This window comes from Anarhichas minor, unplaced genomic scaffold (genome assembly GCF_050575085.1).
Source record: "Anarhichas minor isolate MPS153535 unplaced genomic scaffold, ASM5057508v1 ptg000026l, whole genome shotgun sequence".
Lineage (NCBI taxonomy): Eukaryota > Metazoa > Chordata > Actinopteri > Perciformes > Anarhichadidae > Anarhichas > Anarhichas minor.
The window spans coordinates 11,445,974-11,473,795 of record NW_027466472.1 but is presented as its reverse complement, the minus strand read 5'-3'; the positions used below and the strand labels follow the sequence as shown (position 1 = coordinate 11,473,795).

Genomic DNA, 27,822 nt, shown 5'->3' with positions numbered 1-27,822 from the left:
GTATTACCTTGAAATGAAAAGTATTCAACAATATTTTATCATTAACTAATAACGTCCAAAAGTGACTCCAAAATGCATGGTCTTTGTGTTGAGATTCTTTTTATGTCTATTTAACAATGTTGACTTTTAACTTTATTCTTTGGAAGTAAAAGTTTTAAATACTGTCAGGGGATAGTTACTCTGTTATTTATTGTGTCATGCACATACAAGTGCCCAGCCCACAAGACACCAAAAACACTGCTGCAGTGGTGAAACAAGAATATAACTTCTTCCATTAATATTAGACAGCAAACAAAGGAAACATTTTCCCTTTTTAAAAACAGTTCACATTGTTTTTATAATCGTCCGTCCAACATAAATCATCAGAAAATAGAAGACATTGCACTCTAAAGTACAGCCTTAAAATTCATCATACACTGAAACGTAAAACACATTAAGGACAAAACATTTTCTCTTCTTTGACACCATAGTCTGATTCTATAATGTGACCTGAGATCTTTGACTTTTAGTTTAATTCTGCTTCACATTCGACTACCAGTGATATCCGTATTTCTTTATATAAAATTATCTAAATACAGACTTCACTGTGAACATTACAAATCAGTTGATTTTGCACTGCCAGGCGCTCTTCTCAAACGCTCAGAATTTCAGCACACAGTATCTCCACAAGGATTTGACAGAAGCTTCACTCGGCTCTGGATTACTTTGAAGCAGCAGGGGGTACACGGTGTTAGTCAGAACAAGTAAGAGTCAGAGTTATCAATCCACCTACAAATTATCATGTTCCTGCTACAGACGCTCATGCACGTCTGGCATGAATGACTTAAGAGGGTTTTTTTTCCCTCGCTTGTCTTTTTATTACATTTTATGTTACAATTAGAGAGCAGGGGGGAATAAAACAGCCTAAATTGTTCTTGACAAGGACAGCAGCAGGAACATGTTGATGCCCACAGATTTAGCCTCTGAAAAAGCCTCATCAGTTCATGTACGTTTGGTTAAAGTTTAAACACAGAGAAGTAAACACACATTTTTTGTGTCGGTGCCATTATACAACTCGATCCAATATTGTCGACAGTGCTACAGGGTAGAAAATAAAACAGCTATTCTGTCCTTTAGCGTTCCCACTTTTTCTCTGTTTGTGTCGCTTCTCCTCCCGCTCATTGACTCTGCCTGCAAGGTGCTTTTAGCGGGCCCTGTGTGGCCGGGTTAGAGATGGATGCGTGGCCCTTGGGAGCTGCAGGCAGAGAGCAACACTGATCATGTCAGACAGGCTGGGGAGGCTGCATAAGATCATCATCACCCAGCAGTGGAGTGAATCGCCGCGGTGGCACTTTCACACAACCTCTAACCTCTGGGGTAACCTCCGAGGTCATGATCACGGTCAGGGGTCAGCAAGGGCCTCTGTGATCAGGGAGCTCGCAGGCCCCTCCTTCTGCTTCCTCCTCTCTCTCTTTCCCTCTACTTCTATCTGTTTGTCTATCGCTCACGCTCCCCTTCTCCGGTCCGGGACCAATTGAGACATCCCATCCCCTGGGAGAGCAGAGAGGAAAGCAAGAGAAAATCAATAGGGAAGATGAGTGAAGACCTGGGGGTCCCATCAAAAACCTGAATGCTTCACTCTGAGCTGGTATGATTCACACAAACACATACCAATACACAGTGGTAGCCCCACTGACTAACAGGAAGGTAGCAGTAAACAAGGGCTTGGAGAATGTACAAAGCTAGAGAAAAAGTGTAGTTTTTTTTTACCTATAATACCACTAAAAGGTGAAGTTTCATCCCCTATTCCTTTAAAGATGGCTGACACTGTTCATATAAAATGACCCGAGATGTCCCACATCGAACCGAGAAAGACGAGATATTGATCACTCTGTGGAGACTCAAGGTATGCAAAAACAAATAAAAGAAAGTTATTTTCTAGAGAGATGCGAAAAAACTGGAGCACATAAATGCCAGGCTTTCTGCGTGACGCTGGCTGTACTTTGAGCGGAACAAAATGTCTCCATATCACCAATCAGTGCAACTTTAATTATAGCATATTTCCAGCAACATTCGCTTGGTTTTGTGCTGACTAAAAAAAAAAACGGATTTGAATAAACAAAACTGAAAGAAGACAAACAAAACCCATTCCCATGTGTCACTTCCCGACCTCAGCCACCTCTGCTATTTCTGTGGAAAGACATACATGTGTGTATAATGCTTGAGCCTCACCATGTCTCCATAACTTATGAGGTTGCTGCGTTTCTTCCCAACACAAGATAACCCCGGGCAGGACATTAAATGATTGGCTGAAAATAGAACTGTTCAGATGAAAGGGAGGATAAATAATGCAGGAAGAATACAAAACCTCTTATGGGGATAACTAGTCACACATATATGCACGCACACAGACACACAAAGAGATTTTTTTTCTTGCTCCACGGTGAAGAAAAGTGAATGGATGTAACAGGAAGGAGGAGGACCCAGTGGAGACACCCATGCTTCTTGCTTCATCTCCTCCCACTCCTCCTCGTCTGCCATTTTTTTCCCCCACTCACACTTCATGACATGCTCTGTGTCTGTGGGGAGGAATAATGTTGTCCCAGCCACGCCGTGTTCTTCCTGCCCACCAGAGATCAGAGACAACACACAGTGCAGGATTTCCAACCCCGCCGCCTCATCATTTTTTCATGAGTTTTGATCAGAAGGCGCTCACACATCAACAACCTGGACAGTTGATCCCTTTTTCACAGAGAGTAATGAGTCATTATCTGGAGACTTGTGTTTTTATTATTCCTGTATTTGTTGTTAGATCAACAAATTAAAACTGTGAGTCATTTATTAAGTTAGCTGGTGTCGCAATGCTGGGTCATATCTAATAAATAAAACATTCAAGACAAACCTTCTCAAAGCCTCGCTGCTGCCTGCCTAATTTCCAGCTGAGATGTTTATTCATTGGTTAAATTAAACATCCCAAATCCCAATGTCAGTACACAGCACATGCTCAGGGTGGCCTTGTGCTTGTGTAGGGAGACACCTAGTGGTGGAGGACACGTGTAACGCGTTTATATGGGGACAAATAAACATGCTTTATTATCTTGACAAAATGATGAGTCATTAGTCAATAAGATACGAGGGATTATTCACTAATTAATTTAATATCGCTATCCCTCTAAAAGTAGGCTCCAGTGTTGTATATTCTCCAAACCCTATATCTCAACCTTAAAATAACAGTCTATGCTTCAGAGTGATTTACAAGCTAAACGAAAAATATGCCTTGTGCTTCACAAAAATCACCTCTGCTCACTTCATCAGCAGGACGCCGCGCCCTGCTGTTTACCCAGGGAGGCAGGCCGGCCGCACAAAAGCCCCATTCACCGGTAACAAGAACCCGGACTAACGCTGCCACGTCAAAATGCTTGAGAGCAAACAGCACGAGTGCAAATGTTTTATTTGACTCTGTTGAGGAGAGCAGATAGGACAACAATGCGACGGAGAAGCTTGTCGCGTAGCTACTAGTGGCGCCATTGTCAGACTATCTGACCTAATGTTATCTGCACTCCTTATCTCACCCGGCACAATGACGCGTAAGGCAGGACCGTCCAACTACAGGACCCTAAGGTGTGTCCGCAGGCTGCAACGGTTTATGTCTTCTAGCTACATTTCCTGAGAAAGTTTGAAGTAGTTAGGCCGAGTCTGGTGGCCTACGTTCTGGACAAAGACACTGATTCTGTAGAGGTTTCTGGACTTAGGGGAGGGGGGGGGGGGCGGGGGCTGCAGAGTGAAGGGCGTCGATGGGAGCAGCGGGCCGCTCCACGACCACAGCTCAGCGGGCAGACAGGGAGCAGAAAGGTGGCGTGGGCCTGCTTGTCCTCAGAAAGACCTGCTCCTACGTGTGCGTGGCCGCCGTCGGTTTCCTACTCGTCGTGGGAGTCTGCCTGCTCTACTTACCGGACCCGCTCGCACTAGAACCGTCTTTCGCTGAGGACAACAGCGAGGTGACGCTCCTGATTTGGACGCATCCGTTCGGTCGGTACCGCAAAGTTCCGGACTGCTTTGAGCTCTTTCAGATTGGCGGGTGCACGCTCACCGACGAGGGGAGCGCGTACCCGCGGGCTGACGCTGTGATTATTCACCACCGCGACGTTGCCACCGGCGCCGCTGAGCTGCCACCGGAACCGCGGCCACGCGCACAAAAGTGGATATGGATGAACTACGAGTCCCCCACGCACACACACAGACTGTGGCTCTTTGAGGACTATTTCAACCTCACGATGACCTACCGGACGGACTCAGATATTTTCCTGCCGTACGGGTATCTAGTCCACCGTGAACGCGGAACCAAGGGTCTCCAGAACCGCTTTGCGCAACCGCTCCGCGCACCCTCGCGCTCACACCTCCTCCGGCCCCGCCTCCTGGCCTGGGTCATCAGCAACTGGTCGGAGTCCCATGCGCGCGTGTCCCTCTACTACCAGCTCCGGCGGTACGTACAGGTGGATGTGTTCGGGCGCTCAGGCCGGCCGGTACCGGAGGACAGCGGCGGCGGCAGCGTGGTGCGGCTGGTGGGACGGTACCAGTTCTACCTGGCGCTGGAGAACTCCCAGCACACAGACTACATCACGGAGAAGCTGTGGAACGCGGTGCAGGCCGGTGCTGTCCCGGTGGTTCTAGGTCCATCCAGGAAGAACTATGAGCGCTTCCTGCCCCCTGAGGCCTTCATCCACGTGGACGACTTCTCCACAGTGCGAGGGCTGGCCCGGTACCTGCTGATGCTGAGGCACAACCCGGCCCAGCTGAGGCGGCACCTGGACTGGAGGGGGAGTTACAGTGTGTACCAGCCCAGCTTCTGGGCTCACCACTACTGTACGGCCTGCAGGGCGGTGAGGAGGACCAGAGGCCGGACCGATGTGGTCCAAGACTTGACACGATGGTTTCACTCGTGAAAATCATCTCAGGCATTAACTGAACTGAGAGAACTGCTCGCCTGACCACCAGCAGCCAAAAGTTTACAACAGACATTCAATTATCAGCAACCATGGTTGTTTGTGAGACTGTTGATTTCATTTCATTTATATGACTTTAGTTTAATATTGAGAATTACACAATATTGACTGATTTTGATTGTGTTTTGTCTTACTTTCTATCAGAGTAAAATTAGTTTTATTCAAAGTTTAAAGTGGACTCTCATCTCATCTTCAGCTGCTTGTGAACTTTGCACTCAAGTTAACTTTTACATTGTTTGTCATGGTCTCCACTGATTGCATTACAGTAAGAAAATGAGCTTGCGAAGACAAGACGTCAGATGATTCATCACAGTAAACAATGTTTCTGTTGGTCAATTAATAATTCCATAATCCTTTCAACTTTAGTGTCATGCTGACTAGAAGTTGATTGTTAACTGTGATACATTATCTCATGCAAGTTTTACATCTTTACCTTTTTACAAGGAAGTGAAATGTAAACCAGGGCTTGAAAGGTATGAAACACATTGTTTTGAAAAGAGGACGTCAGTGATATCAAGAAATTATGATTTGGATAGCTGATTAAAACACAAAAAGACAGGTATGGTAAATTGATTGAGGTTTGAGGTGTGTGAACATGTGTGTGTTTGATTCAGGGACGCAAAAACATCTCCAGACATGAATCGTTATTGAGAGTTATCTCAATATCTCAGAGGGTTACAAATACCTTCCCGTTGATCGCTCTGAGGGGTTCGCACTAAATCATGTTAATCACCCTGGATCTGATCTGCTATCAGCTGTTAACATGGTTGATGCTTGTGTTGTAGTAGCGACGCAACAACCAAAATAGCACCCCGAGCAATGCTTTGTGTCTGCACATTATTGAACGTTTGATTGCAACACAACCCCGAACAACTTTTTACGGGTTGTTAGACCCCAAACCTTGTCTTTTCAGTGCTGTTCATACTTCTATGACTTGTTAGAGAGCAAGACAGCTGTACTAACACACACACACACACACCCTCTACTGTTTCATCAAACGTTGCTATTTACACTGCCATTCTCATTTTATGGATGTTTTTGCTATCTCTTATATATTGTCATAACTATAGGCTACAGCAATAGGGGAGAGAACCCTTGAGAGGGAAAGAGGAGCACATGTGCGCTTCAGGAGTCACATGATAAGAATCAGAAGCTGTGATGTGGATCATATACATTTACACCTCTGAGTTAGTGCCCTGACACAGAATTAACACTTTACACTGTCAAATGAGACATTTCCTGCAGGCACAAGGGCAGTGAATACTGTGGCTCCCCATAATGAGCTGACGCCTCAGCAGCTGTTGAAACCACTGACGTCTATCAGCAATAATGCTTTCAGACGGCCAGAACAGCCAGACCCCTCATCCCTGTCATAATCCCATTCATGGACACGAGGGAGTTATAAGCATATCGAGTTACTGTGAGTGAAATCACTCTTTATACTCTCAAATATAGATCCGCTACATGACCTGGAGCTTGTTCGACATGTCCTCATTCTAAGTAAATTACCTTTCTGCCGTGGGAAGCACATATACAGCACAGTCTCTATTGTCTGGACAGTTGACCTAGTAGTGAATAAAGGAGGGGAACTCCTCTTATTGTTTCTTAAGAGCTCATCTGATCACAAAGAAGATTCACATGATAGTAAGAGGCGGATATCTATACTTGTGTTTATTGCACTCATTGACGTGCTATTACAACCTATTGCTTGCCATTTTAATGACATTTCTGGTTAGTTATACAGACCAATTGATAGTAAATATCGTGCAGTCAATCATCCGATTTATATATTTGCAATTTTATCTATTTGCTTCTTTATCTATTATGAGTTTTGTGTTTATATTTTTCATGCACAGTGCTGAAAATGTAGTTACATGAAGGTTAATGAAATAGATTAATTGTATTATGTTAGTGGGTTTTACTATATTATTTCTTGTATACTACACTACAACTGTAACTTGGCTTTGACGGGGAACCTGAATTACTATTGAAATATTTGTTTTTAGTTTGGTTTGTGTTATTGTTTTAAGTGAAATTCATTTGGTTCAGTCAAGTTTAAAGTTCAACATTGCTTTTATTGTCTCCCAAAGGAAAAACTTTTCTTGGATTGAAGAAATTGGTGAATAAAAACAGACATTTCACACAAGAAAACAGTAAACTATAATCTTGGTGTGAACATAGTCTTCATTTTCTGTATTCAATTTGAGCATTCACCAAAAAAATACAGAGAAAAGCCAGTTATGACACACAAAGTATCATGTGAAAGTGAGTCGGTGCGGTGTGCATCATCTCTGTACATCATCTCTGTACAGTTTTTACTCACAGCTTTACCTGCGTTTTTTCTGTCTTTTGTCTGGAGCTGACCCCGAGGAAACACATTCAAGGTCTTTGACCTCGAAGCAACAGGAGTCCTTGGGGGAGGATTGAGTGTGTGATTCTCTTCACAGTCTGCACAGACACCACAGAAATGGCTCTGTGGCTTGTGGTGCCTCTCACAGGACTTTATCAATCAGATAAATTAATTACTTCATGCACAGTAGGCCTACAAAAAACGTAAATCACTACCAAAGTTCCAGGATGCAGATAACGCTTATCTTGGTCAGTGAAATAAAGATCACAGTTAATTCAAAGTCAAAGAGATGGGACCGGTAATTCTTCTTCTCTTGTTGCTCTCATGCAGGATGAAATATCACCTCGTGTCACGCGCTGACAAGTTTACAGAGGATGAGGTGAGTTGTTGCTTGGCAACAAGGTGAAATATTGGATGTATCAATATGAGATAGTGATTCAAAGGTACCGGCGGTGGCGAAGCCGTCGAACAAGTTGAAGGTGAGCGCTGATGAATACCCAGAATCTGAGCCAATTTAATTTGATTTAAACCCTTTAACTACCAGCTACAGCTTATTACAAAGATCCTTCTCAGCTCTCTTCCAGACCCCCTCTGTAGTAACAGTGCCATTCATAACCTACATGGCCCCTGGCGAGAGACACACTAATCTCATTTATACAGCAACAGATGTTTCTCTTAAAAACATCCGTTGACTGGGGAAAGAAAAGTCTGCCTCTCATTCTCTCCAGGGATCAAAGAGACCAGTCTAATCATTATGAAATCTGTCACATTTATCCTGGTTTGAAGAGACATATTGACTTACAGTAGGCTTACTATGTTGTGAAACATAAACGCTCTCCCTCTCTGTCCCTACACATATTTTATAATGAAACTTCCAGGCTCTGTACATCAAAAAGGCCCGCACAGAGGGGGGGAGGAGAGAGAGGAAAATGCATATGAAACAACAAAACCTCCAGACAAATAAACAGTGCAGTGTTCCCATGGCAGCGCGGTGCAGTAATCTGACGGCTGGTTTCCCATGGCTGTGTCTCACTGCCCCATAGACCTCCACTCTGTCTCACTGATGGCTCCTGTGATTGCAATCATCCATCTTACTGTCAAAGGCAAAAAAAAAAAGAGGGCAAGAAAGGGGAAATCACACACACCATCTCTCTCGCTCTCGCTCCCTTGTGTCCAGCAAACAAGCCACCCCACTGTGAGCAGAGCCAAGACATGTAGGTGTGTGTTTGTATGCATGTATGTATGCGTGTGTGTGTGTGCTCATGCTTATGTGTTCTGCAGAGAGAACATGTGTGGGTGTGCATCTTTAGTTCGTCTGTGCCTGCCCATTATACTGCATGATCAGTCACTGGAGTGTACGCGGGGGAGCCGTGGACATGTCTGATCTTGCAGCTGATCAAAAGCACCAGAGACTTGTTCCCTTGTGGCCGTGCAAGCGGGCCTCATATCAACATGTCTCTGTTCAGTAGACAGGAAAAACAAGAGGGGAGAGACAGAGGAGGAGGAGGGGGAGGAGTGGGGGTGGTGGTACATCAGGAGTAAGACAGAAACAGGCAGGCAAAGCACAGATGAAAGGGTGCTTAAAGAGGCCAGAGTGGAATATATGACAATGATACATAACCGCACTTATCTGCCTGTTCTGATGAGCTAATTGAAACGGCAAAAGCCAGCTCTGTATTTGTCTGTAGATGTAATCGCATGTGTGATCCCTCTCTCTGCAAACCTGACAGCCCTCATCATCACAAGACAGAAAAAGGGAAAGAAAAAGTGCAAGAAACCCTTTACCTGTCTGCTTGCAGGTAAATCAGATGTTTACAAACTTCCCTCTGGATGTCACTGGCAACCTTGGCGACGAGAATTTAGTGTTGCGTTATCAACCCCGGAGAGGACAAAGAGCAGGAGTGAAAGGAGGAGAAGAGCCAGAAGGATGAAAAGAAGAGGAAGAGGAGGAGGAGCAGCAGCGAAGCCTCTGCCTGTAAATAGTCTCCCCACCCTGTGAGGCTGCGGTGTGCAGTGTAAACTTAATTATGTGCAGCAAGGAGGTGACTCTACCAAATGAATCCCTTTGTTGTTGTGACTTTAATCTTACTTCAATAATGATCACAGATAAATATCTGCTGAGCACGGAGTCTCGCAAATGAAACAACAAAGCACACCTGAACATTGTTTAGTATAAAAGATAACGGAACATGCACAAGACACAACAAAACAGTATTTAAAAGGTAGACTCTATAACATGTGATAATCGGTTTGGAAACAACAGATACAGACGGATCCATCTCTTTTCTGGTAATGATGGTGGAGGGAAAAGTTTGACACATTGGTTTGCTTTCTCGCTTGGATTGAGAATCAATACCACTCTCGTGTCTGTTTGGTAAAAGTAGCAGCTGGTTAGCTTAACTCAGCACACAGACTGGAAACACAGGGGGAAACCGCTGAGGGAGAAAAAAGAAAATTGCTTTGTTTTCTGAATTAACAGGATTATTATTTTAGAATTCTGAGAAAGGTTTTAATTGGAGGAAAAAAAATCTGCTCTGAATTTTGATACCTCAAAATCCCAGGAGAAGCTTTCATTTACTTGAGAGCTCGATTTCATGGAAGCAAACATGTCCTGTCTGTTTAGTTTAATCATGATGGCAACTGAGGCACAATTGCCTGATTGTCTCTTGAGTCCCTACGGAGCCAGCCTGAATGCATTTAAGATGCATCATCTTACATAAATATGTGTATTACTCAAGACACGATTAGGCCTATCTCCCAGTATATCACATCCAAACCAAGATACAACTGGATTAAACTAAACAGACAGGACATGTTTGCTTCCATGAAATCAAGATCTCAAGTAAATGAGAGCTTCTCTTGGGAATTTCAAATATCTCAAAAACAGAGCAGAATTGTTTTCCATGAAAACTCTTCCCATGATTCTGAGATAATGATCTTGTTCATTTAAAAAAAACAGGGCAAACTTTTTTTCTCTCCAGCGAATGCAGTGAGCCTCTGTAGCCTGGCTCATTCTGAAGTTACAATAAATCGTCCCATTGTTCTGACTTGGGAGTGACGCGTATTTCCAAAACTCATAAACCACTCATAAACTCACAGTCACAACAAATAACTGTCCTTAAATGGCTTCTTACATTGTGTTACTACACAGTTAATAAACTTAAAATGAGCTGAATTGGTTTACTAGTGTTAATGTTGGATTTTATCCAGATGTAACTTTTACGTTGGTGGCTTTGCCGCCATTTTTACATCTAGTTTATTGACAGTTTCCCCTCCCGCTTGCCTGGCAGATTGTCGTTCATACGCTTTGATTTTATGCAGATTGAACAAATGATATATCAGATCTTCATTGGTGAGCTTTAGAGGTGCTGGTGGTTTGATTTTGTTGTCAGAGCCAGGCTATCTGTTTCCAGTCTTTGTGCTAACCTGTTAACTGGCTCCAGTTTCATATAGCATAAAAACATGTGAGTGGTATCAATCTTCTCATCCAACTTTCTGCAAGGAAACAAATGAGCTTATCTCCCAAAAGTATTCCCTTTTCACATGAACCTTGTAATGGAGATACCAAAGCTTGAACCAGGAATGGTCCAAGCTTTGTTCAGAGACCAACAGGCTTGGTCTCTCAGAGACGTATTGTACAATAATCATATCAGCTTGGAGACAAATCTCAGAGGCAGTTTATGAAGAAGTCAATGTAATCCAGTTTAGTGCTCCATCAGCCAGTCGCGCGAAGGTGCACTGGAGCCGAGCAGGGTTTGCCGTTTCCGGGCCAAAACTCAACTGCTAAAGCATCTCCTCCTCTTGCTTTCCAGATGCGCGCTCTCCAGATGCTATTTCACCTAACTTTATTTTAAGCAGATACTCTTGGCAGCCTGTCATGTCTTACCTCAGCTTTAACAAGGCGGAGCAACCAGAGAGAGACCGAAAGATGAGAAAGGAAGAAATATGGTTGACAGGCTAACACAAGGTGAACCCCGAAGTCGATCCAAGAATGTGTTTGACACTAAATACTATATTTTGGGTCCAGCTCTTGGGAACTCACATTGCAGCTGGAGGAGATTTGCAACATCAGCCAAGGAGACTGATGTGTTTACTGGGCAGTCTGTTATCTGAGGAATGAAAGATGCCAAAACCCTCATAACATTTTATGAGATTATATTTCACGGTGCAACATTGTACAAGGGCTGCTGATAAGGTTATGTAGAGTAAGAGCATACAGCAACAGGGTCAAAAAAAGGCTCAATAAAGCCTTTCACGTGGATGAAATGCTCAACATCTCTTTGTTTTATACAGCTGTTAAAAGACAATAATTGGCAATAAAATTGGAATAATATGAGAAACATGGTATAAACAAAAAGGTGTTTGTTCAGTCAATCAAAATGAGCCACATCCGTCACAATTATACACATAAATACAAAATTAGACTAAACCCTTAAAGGGGGGTTCGCCTTAGTCTCCACCCCGGTACTGGAGCTTGAAGAGAGTTTTGAACAGGCTCAAGTCGCTTGGTCTTTGTGGCAGAGAAAGACAGGGGGTCCGAAATGCTGCCAAATCCAGATCCCTCAGAGTTCTCTGTGTAAAGACATGAAAGACAAGAAGGTAAAAAATATTTGTCTTTAAAAAGGAATAATCTGACATTTTGGCAAATTTTGTATTTGTTTTCTGCAGGAGAGTTGGATGAGTTGACCAAAACCACTGTTTGTTAAATATGAAGCTACAGCAAACTGGCAATAAGTGGAAACAGTTAGCCTGGCTCTGTCCGAAAGTAACAAAATACTTTTACCAGCAACTCTAAATCTCACTGATTAACAAGCTATATCTCGTGTGTAAAAACATTTATGTGACTATTTTTTGGCGGGGAGCAGTAACCTCCCGGTTGCCTGGCAACTGCTCAGAGCCAAGAAATAGTCCTGCACACAACCCACAAAAACAAAACGGCAGATTGTCGCTCATACGCTTCGTTTTTGGTACAGATATATCAGATCTTAATTGGTGAGCTTTAGAGGTCAGGCTAGCTGCTTCTTTGTGCTAAGCTAAGCTAGCTGTAGCTGCTGGCTGTAACCCTTTAATTGAGAGTGGTATCAATCTTCTCATCTACCTCTCTGCCAGGAAGCGAATGAGCATATTTCCCCAAGATGAGGCCTGGAAAAACGTTTTCCTCCATCTATGTTTTTCTCCTCACCATGAACGCCAATCATGTGCTCCAGGATGAGGACCCTCTCGGCCAGGATCTTCAGGGCCTCCCTGAGCTGCTGCACAGCCTCGCCCTGGATAACACCACCGTGGTTTAGGAGAATTTTTCAAATGAGCAGGAGGAAAAGATAATGATGTCTCTTACCTCATTCAAGCCTTCTCCTGGCTCTCCTTTTGGCCCGGGTGCTCCCTGTGAAAACAGAGTTAACTAACCTGTGTGTATAAGTGTGTGTGATGCAACAACCTTATACTTACAGATAGGCCCTGTTCGCCTGCTACACCTGGAGTGCCCTGGTAGAGAGAGAACAGAGAGAAGAGATTAGGACTCCTGCTCGCTCACACATTTCACCGGCTTGCATTCTATATCCCTCCCTGCTAATCCACCTCTTCACCAGATCTCCAATCTTAAATCATGCTCGGAGAGGAAGGGGATCAAGTTTAAAGACAGAGGCCCACTAGAGAGCCAGATAAAAGAGGGGACCCGACATGGCCGCCCTGATTAGTGAGGCCTGGCCTTGGACGAGACAGAGAGACCGAGAGAGGAGGATTAGTCACAGCTCAGAGTGAGTCTTTGAAGAAAAGCTTGTTCACCTTTAATGTATTGGAGATTGCATTACAGCTAAGACCATTTACAAAACATAGAACATAAACTATTTTGATGGTTCATCAGACTAAAATATGTTCAGCCAGCCTGCTAATCTAATAACGAAGCAGCCTCACCCTTTCTCCTGGATCTCCTGTAGGCCCGGTATCCCCAGGCATGCCTTGGAGGCCCTCCTTGCCCTTATGTCGATAAAACAGAAGGGCGTGTATCAATGATGCCGGTCATACATTCATATTGTTTATTGATCAACAGATTCAGATACTCACGTCTCGTCCCGACAGGCCTGGTAATCCTGCAGGTCCTCTCAGTCCTGGAGGACCTGCAGCGTCATTCGCAAAAGCATTCACACATGAGGGAGATGAATATCAAATGTTTGGCTCTGACTATTGTGCAATGTCAAAATTAAACTCAGTAAATTTAACACTGCTTAATTTAATTCAATTATACGCTGGTAAGAGAGATTTTTCAGGTTTTGGTAAATAAACATTGAACGCCTGTGTTTTTAATGTTTCACTGAAATCTTTAAATTAAGAGGCTTTAACATTGTTTTCACACAACAAAGTCACATATATAGTTTGTATCTGCTTGCACCAGTGTTGTATTGAATCAATACAAGGCTCATATTGAATTCAATTCAAACAATTACTTCTTTGTTGCAACACATTTATATCAAATAGAAAATGACTGTCATTGTGTCAAAGTGTCTTGTGTTTCTTCTGGTTAATTGTCCTGTAAATTAGCTTGACATATTTTCTTCACATATTGCAAGTTTGGGGATCTTGACTGGGATTTAAAATAAAGTTTTGTGAGTTTGAGTTTGTCACATTTGTAATGATGGACCCGTCCAAGAGGTCCAAAATCATGACAGGAAACAGCTTATATTCATACCTGAGGGGCCGAGGGGACCAGTTGGACCAGTTGGACCAGGAGGCCCGACTATGATCTGATGAGCAGGAAGATTCTCCTCTGGGGAAAACAACAACACAAGTTTACATAAAAAGTTTAATTTAATCTTTACACAAAAGACAACAGAGACTGTAACGACAGATTAGAAAAATAAAATGAATACCAATGTATATTCAGGGTCAAAAGGTAATTTACAACTTATCATTTAGTTTTCATAATAAATAGTCATATATCTATATATTTACTAATGGCCATTAACCTTAATTCTGGAATCAACTGAATACGTAATCAAAAAGATGTTGGCAAAATTGGCTAAATCTCCATGATTGCATTGTTGCTGGCGGCCAAAGCTGTTCATCTCTATTAAATCTTTGTTTCCAATATGCCTTTCAAACAGCTGTTTGCTGCATCCATCCATGTATTTATACTGCTGGGGCCTCAGCCTGAACCTCAAGGGTGGACATCAAGGGCCACCAGTCAAACTACAGAGTTTCATCAGCAGTCAACAGTAGGATTAAATCCACTAACAGCTGGTCGATCTCAAAGAGCAGTAAACACTTGGACATCATCTGGAAGGTGGAAGTTGTGCCTTGTTCTCAGCATGTAGTTTATTTCAAAGTATGCTTGTAGGTATACATTTTGTTTTCAACCGCACCACACTTCCTCTCCACTTCAACATATGCTCAGAGTCAGTGTCCCCCGTGTTGAGACAGCGTTGTTACATTATGGCTACAGTCCACAGAAAGGGTCTAGAAGGAGCAGATTTCCCTCTGGAACTAATTTTCTAATGTTACAGTCTCCTCGAGCCTGGCTGCCTCCCCGAGAAACTCCACATGAGTGGCAGACTATCTCCTCCTTCGCTCATCGCTATAGCCCAGATTTTGGCTCTGGGCCGCGGCCTCTTCCCCCAAACGCAGACTGTTGTGCTGACAGCTAACAAATTAGGCCTGATTTACGGCCAGTTGGCCCCCCTCAGTTTACATGGCCCCACAGACCCAAATCTACATAGTTCCAGACCCGCAGACACAGTTCTGGGCTCAGAGAGGCAGACGCAGCCAAAAGCCTAATCAGAGCCAGAAGTCTCCATGAGGTAATGATTACAGCATGGACTTCTGCTGCCTCCCTGTGGTGAAACCTAGGTTTTAAACGTGAGCGATGGAACATTAGCACTGACATATTTCAAAGGATTATGAAAAGTTAAAGTTTCAAATAACGAGAAATTAATTATTTTCATGTTTAGCTCTCTATATATGTATTTTTGAGGTGTAGACAGAAGAGGCGACGCTGTATTAAAGTGGATAACATGAATGAAAAATGTCTATATATATTTTTCCAATTAATTCTGTCTTTAAAAACAAAACACCTGAGCTAATCTTGTGCAAATGATTTAGCTCACATTCAGTATTTGGCTCCATTGTTGGTGATGGTGTTAAATGACGTTGCAGTAAACAGTGGCTCAGAGGCAGCAACACACACGGAAACTATTAAACTAAATCTAAACCAGCCCTTCGCTGCAAAGAAACAATACTCTCCCCATTATGCCGAAAGCTAAAGACACATATTTGCTTACTTAAACACTTGGTAAAAGCTACAATATGCTCTGCGCTTCCACCTGTGCCCTTTTTAAACCAATTTCCATACATAACAACCCATCTGGCCTGGGTTTGTGCTCTGCCTGACACAATGATTGCAAAGAGAACAGGATGAACATAATGTACGAGATTAACGTGAGTGTTTGAAAGCACACGATTCATCAAAACAGACCTGTGGTTTGGCATCAACTCGGACAAACGCTTGAATGGTTTTACAATTGTTTTTGTCTCAGAATTCAACCATGTGTGTAAGATCGACTTCCATTATGCTCTTATTTAAGGCCATCTGGGACAATTCAGCCCAAAGTTACTGCAAAAGAGTGAATTTGAAGGAGAATAGTCCGCTAACCTTGATCGTCCACGTGAAAAACGTCACCGCGCTCTCGTACAGGAGAGGAGCTCGGCCCTGGAGCACCTGGTGGGCCAGGAGGGCCGGGGAATCCTATTACTCCTGCTAGACCTCTGTCCCCCTTTGGTCCTGACCACCAAGGTAAAACACAAAAACACCATTAATCAATCAATCATGTTTAACAGACATTTGTTTTTTAAAACCATCTTTAAATGAGCAGATCAGACTAGAAGGTCCGATGATATTTTACCGGTGGGTCCAGGGAGGCCTGCTCTTCCAGCCGGACCCGGAGGTCCAGCAGAACCTGGAAGCCCTGGTGGTCCGATGAGCTCTGGAGGACCAAAAAAACAAGAGACAGTCAGAGTCAAATGTTCACTTAAAACATCAAGAGGAAAGCAACTCAACTTGTGAAAACAAACTTTAGGTGTGGGGGTTTGAAAGAAGTCTAATAAAAGACGCTAAGATACAGACATTAAGATATCAACGAAACAGGTTTGCTTTGTGCACTTTGTTTTTGTGCCTTTTTTTTTTACAGACATTAAAACATTTCTTCAACATCTCCACCACATCCTTCGGAAAGCTTGTTTTTCATGATGAGTTGTCACCTGGTTGCAGGTATGATGGCGGTCCAATAGGAGTGGGTTGGGGAGCGACCACCTCGTTGTCTGTTGAGCCCTTTGGTAAACTGCTGCCTGTCGGCAGGGATGAGCGTCCGTCTCCTAACAGCTTGATCTGGAACAACAGCGGAAGATTTCAGATACATCTGCACTCTGGTGTGTACAAAGTAATCTGTGTACAAATGTGTACAATCCCTTCAAATAACTCATGGGATAAAGGCAGGCTTGTGGTGATCCTTGTTACCTTTGATTCAATGGCATTTATTCTGCTGTTCATGTCAGTGAAACTGGTACAGTTCAAACACTCTGTAAGAAAGAAAGACAGACAAAGATGAGTTCAGTTCCTGGGCATACACGATTCTTCTTCTTCTTCTGCATCTGTCTCTTCCTTTCCTTCTTGCCGTGTCTCTTTCATCCCTGTTTCTTGTCTTCATCCTGGCACCATCAGTAGTTTCTCTCTATCCCACACTGAGCAGGTCAAGCCAAGATACACAAGAACCATCAAACCAGATGCAGAAATTTATTAGGCATTCCTCCTCAAATCATATAACTCACTCACACAATAAATATTATCAGACCTCACATGAAATTCTCTCTGTCATACGCAAGCCTGGTGCACACCTGCTTGTCTCTTGACTCAGCATGTTTTCCGTCCGTCTGCCAATTACACCCTCCTTCAGATACCAAAACCATTAACTGTGTGTAGCACATGGAAACACAAACAACACACACACACACACACAAACAAACGCCTGCATCTACATGCTTTCACTATCATGACCACATGTCTAGAGAAATGTGATTTACAGACACAATGTATTTAAGTCACATATTTTATATTTTTCTCACCGTCAGCAAATCCCAGAAAAAGACCAAAAGACAGACATCCCCTATTGTTAAAAACACATCAATGACTTCATTATTATTCATTTGGAGTCGTGTTTCTGTCCACCTGATGAAGTCCAACATTCCCTCTCTTTTGGCTGTTTCTAGTCTATTAGCTCCTGAAGGAAATATCTGGTTAGTCGCTAACAGTATCAGTCCGCTGCTTGGTGCTGAATAGAATGGTGAGAGTCACCCAAAACAGTAGCAATGGCTGTAAAAAACATTAACATGCACAGCAGCTGGATTCTAACGACATCACCAGATCAGACATCACATCAGTAATGCGTTTCAACCACAGTGGTTCAGATCACTCAGCGAGTTACCGGCAGCTCTATGGCCGTAGTTTAGGTGTGTGTGACACGAGACAGAGAGGCGACTGTGGCGGCTCCTAAAGGGGTTAGCGTGGATGCTGCAATAGCATCAGTTGTATCAGAACTGGAGAGTATTTCTTCATTGAAAGAAGAGCAAAAAACAGCACTGAGGGCTTTTCTCCAGACTGGTTTCAATTATTCACCTGCCATGTATTTTTTGAAAGTGCCTTCCCTTTTCCAAACAGTTTCTAATGTAGTTCAACCAAAACAATGAGCTGAAATAAACTGAAACTCTTTGTTGAATTGAAGGAATGATTCTCTGTCTCCAGACTTATCCTCTAACACTTTAACAGCATGTCAGCACCTTTTTGCGTATTTTCAGGTTTCTTATCTTCATTTTTTTGTGTCAGCACCTACATATACATATTTTATGCCTGATTGAAATTCTTGTTTGCCAGTGACTTTCTGTGTTATCTTTAGTCTGTTGTGAACACTTCTGTCAAATTATACCATTCTCGCACTAAACCGCAGATACCTACACATTCCTCTCTCTGCTGCCATTTTATAGAAACCCCCAGTATTTGGTCTAAATGTGAGCCTTCCTCTGGTTTACGGCTCATAATGAGTCTGGAATGTTAGCTGTCAGTCCCACAGACGGGACCCACCCACATTGTGGTCATAGCAGGGAAACCCAGAACGAGGAACAACTGGTGCTCATGAATAACTTACAACAGAAATGACCCAAACAGCTTTGGTTTGCCTAAATCAGAGTCTCTGACACGCAGGGTGCTAATGGCAGCAGCTGAGTTTTCTGCTTCAGTCTGGTGTATCAGTCTGCGTGGGAGTGGTTTCTCTCAATGCCTCGTTTCAAACTACATCTTGAATCTCGCTGTTGGAGCGCAGCCACAAACGGAAACAACAATCAACAGCTTGACCCACATACACATTCCTCAGGATTCATCAACACAAATACCGAGAGCTGTTCAACCGCAGAGTACAAAATGAGCCGACATGAGTTTGTTGTGACTGGCTGCACTGAGGTTTCTTCAGCGGCTACACAAAAGGACATCAAAGCCGCACACAGCACAACGGCACGATTGTGGGCAATCGTGGGCTCCACACTGTGAGAGGACTGATGAGTTGATATGCCTTCATCTCCTCCACAGTTATTCATCATCAGCCCAGAGGAAGTCTCCACCCTCTGGCACACTCTTTCTCTGTTATGTACAGTGCATCAATCGGTGATGCATTCCAACAGTTATTCTGTTATGATGTGATGACATTTAGTTTTTACAACCTAACATAAAATAGGTATACATACTCTGGGAATGCCAATGTCAGTCTGTGAGATCCACCACTGTGGTTCAGGCTGAAATATCTCAACAACTATTCAATGGATTTTGTACAGATGTTCATCGTTACCAGAGGATGGATCCAGAAGATTTTGGTGCTCCCCTACATTTTTCTTTGACGCTACTATACGACGTTTTAGTTTTTCAGTTAAAAGCATGTCAGAACTCTCTACCTCCTAAATATCAGCATGTTAGCATCTTAAATGTGAGCATCATGAATCATGTCTGCTTTGCTGTACGGTCAATTGACAACAAATATAAGCAACGCTGCCTTGTCCATGATGGTTTTCTGCTCTGTAGGGCTACGCTACGTCCACTGCTAATGAGCTAACTTGTTTGAACCTCATCTGTTGTCCAACAAGAGCCAGAAATAAAACCAGCCATATCGTATTATGTCATAAATACAAGCCACAAGAAAACACCACAACTGAGTCAATCTACCGGAAATGTGAACCAGAGCAAAACAACGGTGTTTTCTTATGTTCTTGTTTTTTTCAAGGTGGCAGGCAGGATTCCTGTGTTTGCAGTTGGAATTTAATTATAGTTAGAAAACCAAACTTCCGCTGTGCTCGAGCTGTTTAGAACGGTACCGCAGCTGTAGAGTCTGTTTGGATCCATAATTACACCATGGCAACATAAGAGGGTTATTTTTCTTGGATTTCTCTCAGCTCATGGGAAAGATTCAGAATTGTGTTGTCTTTAGTGAAGCCAAATAAACAGAGAGAATTGGGAACTTTTTCTGCTCCAAAGAGATTTGAAGGAAGGATTTGTATGTTTGAGAAGGTTGCTATACAGATGCGACATCTCGTCTGATGCTAATGGAAATTCACTGAAAAGTATGTCAAGACTTACATTATGTCAATTAAAATATTTTATTCTTTTTTTTATTCACATGAAAAACATAACAAATGCAATATCACAAGACACGTGAAAATTATTAAAATGACAGACACCACATCGCATAGAATGCATTTAACAAAAATATCTGATTTCTGGGTAATACACCATGCAAAAGTATTAGACATCCATATGATACGAAAGGAAAGCTGACGTTAGTCTTGTGAGATAAGCTCAATTGTTAAGTCTGGCGCTGACAAATAAGAGACTGTAGCAGACCTCCAGGCGAAGCACGAGAGTGTAAATGAGATTAGAATCTCTTGGAAGATAAATCTTAATTCAAACATCAGCAGAAACCAAAACAAAGAGCATATTTCATCTCAGCAAACTGCAAAAACATTGACTTGTTTGATGAATCATCCCTTCCCTTATTGTGTGATCTACAGTACAAGACAGCACAGGATAATTTGGCAAGAGTGTAACTCAGACTGTGGGCATCGTCTGTTGAGACGGCTACATTTCCTACATAAGACCTGGATACTGATCAAAGAAATCACTCTAAGTTTCTCACAGTTTTTTGTACGCACACACACACACACACACACACACACACACACACAGACAGACAACCACAAAATAAGCCATGACGCACACAGCTGTGGACAGTCCTTTTCATTGCCACTAAACACTCTGTCTATATTAGTGAGCAGGACGGAAGGGTGATGTATTGAAACATCTTCTGGACCATCTTAAGAGTTCCTGTCACGTCCCCAAGATACACAGACAAGTGTGTGCCCAGTCTGTGAGCTGTGTGTGTGTGTGTGTGTGTGTGTGTGTGTGTGTGTGTGTGTGTGTGTGTATGTGTAGACCACAGTCTGCCTCCAAGAACTGGCTTTGTCCCAGGAGCCTGTTGTGTGTCGGCCCCAGCCAGCAAGTGGTCAGTTATTGCTGGCATGGAGAACAACTGCCACAGAACACACACACACACACACTAGCACACACACACACTAGTACACACACACTAGCACACACACAAACACATGCACAGACAGACACACACTCCGTCTGTCACAAACTCTCTCACTCACTAAATCACACACCCACATTGACCGCGGTGGCTGGTGGAGGACGGTGAACTTGGCTTTTTTTTCCTTTTTTTTCTAAACCAATATGTCTCGTCCACAGTGGGACCATTTTGCATTTTTCACCATGATGCCAGCGGACAGGCCACACAGCATTTCTTTAAACTGAAGCTTTGAAGGATTCAGCAAGTAAGAAATATTTGGCAATTAATGGAAATTCCCATTAAATTTGATGCATGGGGCCATTATTTCATGCACAACAAGATACAGTCAATGACTAAATAATGGACTTCAGAACCACAATGAGGTGCCATAATTAATCTCACATTCCTCCTTGTAAAATGCTGCTTCATGACAGGTTTTCTGAGAAAACACCTAATTCTCCCTCATTCCCTCAAACGGGCAGAATGCATCCAATCGTCCTGCGGCACCGTCCGCTACACACATGCTCCGATGTTGAAACAATGGCTACACATCAGTCACAGTTAGAGATGCACCCGGCTGGTTCCACAGACATACAGTCATCGTCATGCTATGAGATGATGTTGTGTGAATTCGGTGAAGAGAGACGGCGATCGGCTTAAATAAGGGCAACGTTTTTCAAGTTCAAATGCAGCGGTGTCCGATGAAATGGAAAGAGAAATTGAGAGAAATATCTAACTGTCGGATGGATTGTCATGAAATTGGTTTTAACATTTTTGAGAAGATGAATCTCACTGACTTTGGTGATCTCCTGACTTATGGTCCCAATAACTATTGGATGGATTGCTATGAAATTGCACACTTTCCCTCCAATGCATTCATCGGGTCTAAATCTGTCTTGTATTTTGGTTTATGACCAAATACATGAAAAAAACTGAAGACATTCCCTTGAGTCTCAGCTTCACTTTGTGTTTAGTAAGGATGAAATGGTTATATACCTGCATACTAAGATAATTATTAAGAGCATGTTACAGCGCCGTTAGCATGGCTGTAGACTCGTAGTCTTCTTTGTATTTTATCTTGCACACATAAGAGAAGCCACCACAAACAATATATATATTGTTTTAGCAAAAATAAGACCTAAACAGCCTTACACATTAACAGGCAGAGCTCCTGGCCTGTCTTGACTACAGGCAGCAAAAACCTACTGATAAATACATTAACCTTCATGGACATGTGGCTTTGATTAACCTCAGAAACCTTTTTCATGAACTCAGGAACTTTACCTGCTTTACTTTGCATTAACACGTGTGGAGTTGCAGACAGAAAGATAGAGGGACACATGGAGGCAAGAAAAACCAATGATAAGCCGATGACAGAAATGAAAAACTACAGACGGAGCGTGAACAGGGCGTCATCCATCAGGCATATCAGACCAGCACCAGGAACAGCTGAGCTATCCCATAGCCCCCAACAGGTCAAAGGGTAGAGTTTGACCTTTATCTGAGCACAGCCAGGGATGTAACAGAGACATCAGTCATATCCTCACTCTGCAAAGGTTGCAGTCTGGAGGAGCACATGTGGGATATGGTTCTGTTTTATCACTTTACTCCAAGGAGAGGAGAGCGGCAGAAAGGAAATAGGAAGTTAGAAAAGTGGAAAGCAGCAGGGACGATAGAAGATAAAGAGCCCGGCAGTGGCAAGAAAAAGCAAGGGCAAGACAAGGGTAAACGAGCCAAGGGGATGAGAGCAGATGGTAAAATGGAAAAAATGGAAGTAATTAAAAGGTTTCAAATAGCTGTGTTCTAGATAATCCCTCCAACGGTGGGTTTAACACACTTCCTCCTGATTTAGCTGCAGAGGGGAAACAGTGACTCTAGCAACATCATAGCTTTAGCATTAACAAATGAGCACAGTTGACATCCTAGCTTTTAGGCACCTTTTCACTTCTTCAATGAAATTTATTGTTAACTTCCCCAAATACAATCCTGTGCTGTCACACCCAGCATTCAACTTTGTTAAACTTCTTCTGCTGAGCTTTTGCATGAGATCAAAGGCCACTGCTCTCATCAGGGGAGGTCCTGGAAGAAGCTCCCTCACACACAGACGTTACCCACAATCCCTAGTGTTAATTCAATGTATGTGTGCAGATGGGTGCTGGGGGTGCTGCTGTGATGGAGCAGGGAGGAGGGGTGCAGGGGCCAACAGCAGGGAAATTATGAACACATTTCTCCCAAATGTGTTCCATGCCGTCATGTGTTAGCACAACTCTGCTGAAAGCAAAATGTAAATCTTGAGATGCACTGTACACAGCCAGCACAAACCTGAATGTCAAAAATATTGAGGGGTCAGGGTGTCAACGAAATGTATTCAGAAAACACCCACTTTCCATTAGCAAACACACAGAAATTCAAGCTTTGCGACCAGCTCGGCCTTAGCAGTCCGGCCACGAGCTCAGTGCTTTAAGGCTATGGACAGAACACGAGGCACACACTAACGCAGGGAACACTCTAGAGGACTTGTGAAGGCCAAAAGCAACTGTGAAAATACTTGCCATTCATCTTTATTGAGTGATTCATTAACCAGATCAAACGCCAGCATTGCCTTTGCAGATTTGTGCATATGTAAATGCTAAATGTCAGACATTTTAAGGGCTGCATGCTTATTGTTTTTGCTATAATTATTTTCTCAGTTAATGGGTGTAAAGCAATTCAGAAAATAGTGATGGATGTCCATAGCAATTTTCTAAAGCCCAAGACAACATATTTAAATTGCTTGTTTTCGTCAAATATTCAGCCTAGTGTCACGATAACACAAATAAATGCAGAACATCCTCACAATTGAGCGGCTGGAGGAGAGCAATGACTAACCGACTGTCGAAATAGTCAGCCAATCATTTTTCTGTTGAGCGACTGATCGATTAATCGCATAATCGTTTCAACTCTTAACATTGATAAAACTGTGAAGCCTCCATTTGGGGCTATTTTCAGGGAAGAGACAAGAAACTTCAATCCTAAACCCAACAAACTGTGATAATGTGTGCATTGATACCAGTGCAGATTTGGCCTTTATATTTGTCAAAACAAAGAACGTTTTTTAGAAGAAATAATGGTAAGAAAAGAATAAACCATGAGAGTGAGGCAGAAAATGACTCAGAGTTTTGAAAATGAAAACAACAGGAGTGTGTGCAGAGGTGAGAGAAACAAGCATCTCCTCAACTTACACAGAGTTCAATACGACTCTAGCCCTCTTCATGTCTTTACGTCTCTGAGGGCCTCAGGGGCCTCTGAAGTGGAGCCAGAACCCCATCAAACTAAAGCTAGAGGTGATGTCATCTTCATTGGTTAAGGCTGTTTTCTCTCGCTCTGATAAAACAGCTGGCTCAAAGCCTCCACTGCAGCAGTTTTCACAGAGCTGCATGCACAATGTTGGCTAAGTGACATAAAGACCCAGGGATGAATGCAACACGCCAAATTGTCCATGATTAAATAAATAGGTCAACATTTTGGGAATCACTCGTGTTTACTTTCTTGCAGAGGTTTAGATGAGAAGATTGATACCACTCTTATGGTTGTGCAGTAAATATGAATCAACAGCTGAGTAGCTTAGCTTAGCATAAAGACTGGAAACAGGGGGAAACCGCTAGCCTAGCTCTGTCCAAAGGTAACAAAATCTGTCCACCAAGACGTTAAATCTTGTTTGTTTAATTTCAGACCAAAAACAAAGTTTAAAAATACCCAATTTTGTTTTTTTGGGGAGTTATTACTATAGAGCTAGTGACTTCTGTGAGGTCTCTATGCTCCCTCAGAAGTTCCAAAACACGATGCATGAATTTTCATACCTTCCCCTCCAATAAGCAATCGAAACAAGACAGTTGAAATCAAATAGAAACATGTCTGTATTCAACAGCTCTCCAGAAATCAAAGCCATGAGGGTGACATGTACCGAAAATGACCGACCTATAAGTTCTTTGAACCATTTCATACAAAGATGGGGCATAACTGTAAAATGTTCTCCTGTGGTATTATCAACCATTATTTCTAAGGTATTCCTAATATCCATCAATAACTTATTGTTTTGCTGTGCAGAGGTTAATCTACATGAGGAGAACCGGTCTCTCTTTCTGAGCTGTATGCTGATCCGAGCACAGTCACGTATGTTACGAAGAGCTCGTGGAGGAGTGTCATGCTCATTAATCTCAGTGGGGCCTCTTTCCCACAGAACCGGCACTCTGCTTTGCTGCCGTCTGTGCAGCTTGTAGCAGCTGGAGCCCTGTGGGACAGGAACACTCCACATTACATTTCACTTTACTCTTCTCTTCTTCTTCTTCTCTTGCTACACAGCTGTTTCTGCACTGACAATTCTAACACCTTGTTGTTCCTCGTGCACAGGTCCTAACTTTCTCCCCTCAGTGTTCTCTCTTTCTCTAGCCCGGACACACTGCCAGCTCTCTCCCTCCTCTCCTCAGTGTGAAGCAGACTGTCGGTGACATCAGCCTCCGTCTTTCAGGTCTCCTCGCCGAGTCGAACGTGGCCTTCTGTTCCGTCTCTCCATATGGAGGCAATTTTCCTCCCGCTCTATAGCCATTAGAACTTGCAAATACATTTCATTTCATTTTAAATAAACAGCCAGATTACTTCTTCACACTCCTGCAACCACTTTGGTCTCAAGTGAACCATAATCTCTGGCAGTACAGACTCGGCGGATGTAGGTTCGTGTTAATCTTTGTGTGGAATAATGGTCTCCAAAGGCTTTGTCTGTGTTTATTCCATTAGTATTAACGTGTGTATTCTGAACTTGTGGTAAATCTTGGCCCTCCAAGAGCAACAACGAACCATTTGTGCAAAATGGAACAAGGTGTGGTAATTATGACCAATAAGCAAAACTTGAGGTAACTGTTAATCTTGGACAAATGTGAACAGAGCAGGCCAGTGTTTTTCAATGACACACAAATTGCTGCATTGCCCTGCGACCCCAGAAAATCTAACAGTTGCTGAGTGATTTTAATAGAAAACCGTTAAAATAACTCCTCAGCATTTTAAATAACTCTAACGAAGCCAATGCAGTCACATGCATCGTTTTACAGGCATCCACAATGTTTAAAATACGGGAAAACATGTTTGTCAGTGTGGTTGTGAGTAATGGACACATATATATATATATATATATATATAAATGTATACATATATACTGTATATAGCAGAGTTAAGACAGCCCAACTTTAGACCTTCATCCACCCTCATGGCTGTTTCTTCAGGCTGGCTGTGGTGTCTCGCCCCTTGGTGAAAATGTTGGTCTTTACTGGGCTGAGAGTCTGCGGTCTGTGGTATCCAGGAGCAGCGCTGCCCATCATGAGACCGAGCATACCTCCAACTTTACAAGCTGCTCTGCTGGCCGTTCCTCTGAGCTTTTGACATAATAGCCATGATGACATTCAGAGAGACAGAAAACTGCCTCTGTGCCATCTACAGTTAACAGAGAGTACATACGCACAAGTTCAAAGAAAGAAGAGATGCAGAATGAGACAGTCAGTGTTTTCTAATCTCCTTCCAGACACAGATAGCACGGCCGTATAAAGAAAAGGTATAAAACCGCAGGGCACAGGATCCCTTTCAACTGCTGCTTTACTGCACTCCGTGCTCCCAAAAGTAATCCAAAACAGGCTTTCAATCTTAATTCAAAACAACTTTACAATCATATCAAAAGCCTAACCGCTGCACAGAGGCACGATTATTAAACTACCCGATGACACACCACCAAACATAAAACAAGGCATTGGTGTGGGTAAAGATCTAAAAAGACAGATGGGTCTGGGCAAAACACATGGCTTTCATTTCAGTCCTTGAGAGACTTAGCCTCTGACCACATTCGCCCTTACATCATGCGAAGACGGGAAAAAAAGGCACAGACTAGACACTCACCTTCTCGACACTCTTCTCCCACAAACCCTGGGCAGCATCTCCACTCCAGTGCAGTCACTTGCTTGTAGGCAACCTTGAAGGACGGCCTGATCAGGGTCCTGTAGCTGCAAAACAGCACAGGGTAGTTATGTAAGTTATTGTAGTAACTTACAGAAGCACACATACAAATGCATAGACATGATCAAACCAGCAAATATCAATATCTGATTGTTTTCCTGGTTTTACTTTTGTAAAAGGTCTTTCAACATTCATGACAAGAACAGTAACAGCATTACAGCACAGCTGAAAAAGCTGACAGGAGAAGAGGACTTGGCTGAAGAGGAGCAGGTGTGAGGACTCTGAGGGTATACCTGATGACTTTGGTGCAGGGTCCGGGCCACCGGCAGCCCTGAAACACTCTCTGAACGGAGGTTTCTGTCCCGTTGTGCACCTGACAGGACACTGTTCTGTAAACAGTATACTGACACCAGTTCCTATAATACAAATAAAATCGATTTCACACTTATTAATAAAACTGTGACAATTTAACAGAGCTGCAGCAAATTAGTTTCTGCTAAAGACACAGAATCAGGGTTGTATTTTACAAAATGTGCAGTGAAAATCTCCAGTGTGAACATGTGCTCACCTGAGTTGGGTACGGGACCCGGTACCTGGCGGTCCAGTGATGCCACTCGGTTTCGATTTGATGCGCTGTCGCTGCAGAGTGATGCCTGGAAAGTGATAAACAAACCCTGTTCCCAGCGAAGGACGGACGAAACTTATCCACATGCACAGCACGTAGAGGAACGATAAAGCCATCATCTCCTTTTGACTTATCCCTGACGGAGATATCCGCAGATATAGGCTACCGACGATTCTCAAGTAAATCCTGAAGTTCTAAATCCCTCTTTGACAGATCTACAGAGTTGGAATGGTGAAA

At 43.0% G+C, this 27,822-nt stretch overlaps 2 protein-coding genes across 2 annotated transcripts; one reads left to right on the top strand and one right to left on the bottom strand.

Annotated features, from left to right (window-relative positions):
• The first annotated feature begins 3,773 nt into the window (after positions 1 to 3,773).
• On the top strand, positions 3,774 to 4,922 carry LOC142958865 (alpha-(1,3)-fucosyltransferase 4-like). The gene has a single exon (XM_076099853.1). It carries the CDS (start codon positions 3,774 to 3,776, stop codon positions 4,920 to 4,922), a length of 1,149 nt encoding a protein of 382 aa, XP_075955968.1.
• Positions 4,923 to 11,764: 6,842 nt separating this feature from the next.
• LOC142958980 (uncharacterized) lies at positions 11,765 to 27,704 on the bottom strand. The gene is made up of 13 exons (XM_076100070.1): positions 27,529 to 27,704; positions 27,254 to 27,376; positions 26,904 to 27,007; positions 16,838 to 16,899; positions 16,582 to 16,708; positions 16,227 to 16,307; positions 15,977 to 16,105; positions 13,396 to 13,439; positions 13,246 to 13,308; positions 12,781 to 12,816; positions 12,671 to 12,715; positions 12,515 to 12,599; positions 11,765 to 11,904 (listed from the first exon to the last, which is right to left on the bottom strand). The coding sequence occupies exons 1-13, from the start codon at positions 27,702 to 27,704 to the stop codon at positions 11,765 to 11,767; spliced, it is 1,215 nt and encodes a 404-aa protein (XP_075956185.1).
• Between the last annotated feature and the right edge of the window lie 118 nt (positions 27,705 to 27,822).

Excerpts from the sequence above, each read along its gene's own strand:
- LOC142958865 (XM_076099853.1), top strand. The coding sequence starts at position 3,774 with ATGGGAGCAGCGGGCCGCTCCACGACCACAGCTCAGCGGGCAGACAGG.
- LOC142958980 (XM_076100070.1), bottom strand. The coding sequence starts at position 27,704 with ATGATGGCTTTATCGTTCCTCTACGTGCTGTGCATGTGGATAAGTTTC. Across the intron at positions 16,106-16,226 it reads AGGCCTCCCTGGACCCACCG|GACCAAAGGGGGACAGAGGT; the intron begins GTAAAATATCAT and ends CTTGGTGGTCAG. Across the intron at positions 13,309-13,395 it reads CAGGCCTGTCGGGACGAGAC|GGCAAGGAGGGCCTCCAAGG; the intron begins GTGAGTATCTGA and ends TATCGACATAAG.